The 3,222-nt window shown below is 37.1% G+C and overlaps 1 protein-coding gene across 1 annotated transcript; it reads right to left on the bottom strand.

Annotated features, from left to right (window-relative positions):
- Positions 1-702: 702 nt before the first annotated feature.
- LOC136277102 (uncharacterized) lies at positions 703-2,395 on the bottom strand. Its single transcript, XM_066158788.1, has 3 exons — positions 2,274-2,395; positions 1,579-1,656; positions 703-1,003 (listed from the first exon to the last, which is right to left on the bottom strand). The coding sequence occupies exons 1-3, from the start codon at positions 2,393-2,395 to the stop codon at positions 703-705; spliced, it is 501 nt and encodes a 166-aa protein (XP_066014885.1).
- Between the last annotated feature and the right edge of the window lie 827 nt (positions 2,396-3,222).

The raw sequence follows: 3,222 nt of genomic DNA, 5'->3' as shown, positions 1-3,222 counted from the left end.
CTTTAAGTGATTTCAGAAAAGTTGTGGAATACACTGAGAGAGTCAAGGAAAACGGTGTTTTCATTCTTAAAGCTACTTCACAAAAATTTCGGTAATCGATGACCATTTCAGCAATTTTTGATGGAATAGAAACAGGGTTGGAGCGATATGATTGAAAACCAAATACACAAAGACAAAAAAGAGAAAAAATCTACCTCCACTACAATCCAAGAAGCAAATCAAACTGAAAAGAAAAAGTACAGGAAAACAAAAACCAAAACATAGAGCCTTTTATTCGCAAAATTTGGTTAATTTTTATTGACGTGATTTTAGAGCAAATCACAGCTTTTTCTCTTACTCTTACTGCATTACCTCCCATTATATTTAAACGGAAACCGAGGAGTTTTAATTACAGAAGTTTTAATTCTAGAAGTGTTAAAAGTTGTTAAATCATAGTCCCAAGTTTACAGTTTCATTTCAAGCTGAGTATTCATCAAGACCTGCCAGGGAAGAGAAAAATCAAACATAAGTGCTAATGAGGCTCACTCATAACCATCTACCGCCTATCATCAGTATGTATATTCTTTATCCTCTTCTCTATATATTCTCAAGAACCTGAAGGAGAATTTGTATAACAATCAGGAGCTAAAAGTCTTATTTCTTATCTTTTTGCCACTCACCTTTACCCATCCATTGTTCATTCCATTACTGATATGGTCTTCGTTAACCGCGTATTCTACCGCGAGAGCGGCCACTGCGGCGACCGCGGCGAACGCGGCGACCAGGGGAAACGCGGCGACCGCGGCGACTGGGGGGAACGCGGCGACCGCGACGAAAGCGGCGAGCTCTACGAGGAATACGACGAAAGCGGCGAGCTGTACGACGACGAATGCGTCTGAGCAGTCTACTTCGGCGTTGGGGGTCAGCTGACTTTTCTACTGCCTCCACATCATCTTCGTCATCTTCGTCATTATCAAATGGTCCTTCGTCAACCTCCTCGTCGTCGGTCGCCATATCGTTTTCTCTGAGTGCAGGAAAAAAGAAGTGCCGAAGATAATCGTAAACGAACTAGTTCTTTAAATATTTATCCTCTCATTTATTTACTTGTGATATTTAGACAGGATATTTAGATATTTAGACAAATGTTGACCTGTGCAAACAGTAACAAGACCAGATCAAAGAACCTGGAACTACGTTTCCTACCCTTTGCGAGAAGTGCTTGAAGTTATTTAACGTGCTCTATTATCCAGTACAACGAAGACGTAGGAGACGGCGCCAACGGTTTATCGTCCTTATCCGAGAAGAAAATCTAACCATTTCCTCAACGTACCTCTGGGGATTGCCATATCATTGTCCTCGAAGTCTTCCTCATTGAGGTCTTCATTGCTCTCTTTCACGTATTCTTCACTAAAAACATATAAAATGTGAAACGAAACCATTGCTGCTACGACGGAATTCAATCATTTTAGGAAAAAAGAAAACATTTTCAAAAGTCTAGCGAAAAAGCTAAAAATAAAATAAGCTTAACTGACCAGGTTAAACAGAGAATCGAGTTACACTAAGAGGAAAGCTAAAAATCTAACCATTTCCTCAACGTACCTTCTGGGGATTGTCATATCATTGTCCTCTAAGTTTTCCTCATCGAGGTCTTCATCGCCCTCTTTCACGTATTCTTCACTAAAAACATAAAATGTGAAACGAAACTATTGCTGCTACGACACAATTTAATCATTTTAGAAGAAAAACAGACATTTTCAAAAGTCTAATAAGAAAGCTAAAAATAAAATAAGCTAAATTGACCAGGTTAAACAGGGAATCGAGTAACACTAACAAAAAAGCTAAAAATTAAATAAGCTAAATTGACCAGGTTACACAGAGGATCGAGTTGCACTGTTCTCACTTTTTCCATTGCAACATTTCAGAATCGCCGATAAGTATGAAGCAGAGTCCTCTTACACAGAAATAATTCATTTATAAATTTAACTTCTGATTCATGATTTTGAACTAACACGCTTTAATAGAATAAGTTGTCTTAATATACTGAAGATCAAGTCACATTGCTTTCGAAGGACAGAGTGGACAACTAGAAAATGGAAAGGGCCTGGCTCTAATTTGCAGTTCCCGATGCTAGCTCAATGGAGTGTCATTGGAGGAACTGCCAGCTCCTGCCACAGTCTACTTTTCTCTTCTTCATCCCGGAGAAACAGGATGGACTCCTCATATTTGGCGCCTTTGTAAACTCTATTTTGTTAGTTAAGTCATCATTTGTAGTTATTTTTCTTTATCCAACTTACCCTGGAAGTTTTTCTGCTTCAAATTCATCTGCCATGTTGGCCAAGTCAATTTTAGTTACCGCCACTGAAAAGCCAACAGCGAGTAAAAAGCAAAACAAAGCCAAGAAAACAGATATCTTCATTTTGACCTCTCCGTTGGAACTTGAGTTCTCAACTGTGGGAAGCCTCAAAGCTCACTGCTTTTATGCATCCCATTCGGGGTGATATTAAAATTCATTTTTCCTAATCACCCGGCAATATTTGATCATGGAATGTAGACCCTTGAAACTTTGTGAAAATTAGAATAAAGAATATAATATTTATCCTTTAAGATAAAAATCTCAATGGACCTTCCTAAATGTTCGTCCGTCGTGTGATGATAGCATCAGATAAACCACATAGTTTGAGGATATTTACTAGTTTAAATTGCTAATTATTTCCAAAGCTTTTCTTTGATGTTTTATTTGAGTTCATTGTATTGATAGAAACAATTATACTTCAATTTAGATTCATTAGATTTCATCAAGACATATTTTGCCTATAACAGGGGCTTTAAAGATGATGTAAATCCTAGAAAATCTGTGAAACGAAAACACTTGTTCTCCTCATAAATAAAAATCTCAATGGCTCCAGTGGTAATGTTAACCTCGTTAAAAAATTCTCCTTACTCACTCACCTACATCTGAACAGCAAAGTCCTTCTCGTTCAGTTTTAAAGCTTTTCAAATGAAAACGCTGAAACAGTTTTTCCAAAAATTTAAAGGAAAACAGTCCAAATTATGTATTCTAGTTATACTGAAAGACCCTCTAAGATACCCAAAGATCTAAAGATCTAAAGATCTCCAATTTCGATTGAAAAAAATAAACTAGGTCTGAATAAAATGTACCAAAGTTTACAGTTGTAGGAGTTTAAAAAGAGAGGATAAGAAAGATTTTCTCCGTTGATACTGTAAAAATAAGAGCAGTAAAAA

This window comes from Pocillopora verrucosa, chromosome 12 (genome assembly GCF_036669915.1).
Source record: "Pocillopora verrucosa isolate sample1 chromosome 12, ASM3666991v2, whole genome shotgun sequence".
Classification (NCBI taxonomy): Eukaryota; Metazoa; Cnidaria; class Anthozoa; order Scleractinia; family Pocilloporidae; genus Pocillopora; species Pocillopora verrucosa.
This window is presented reverse-complemented; position numbering and strand designations above follow the sequence as displayed.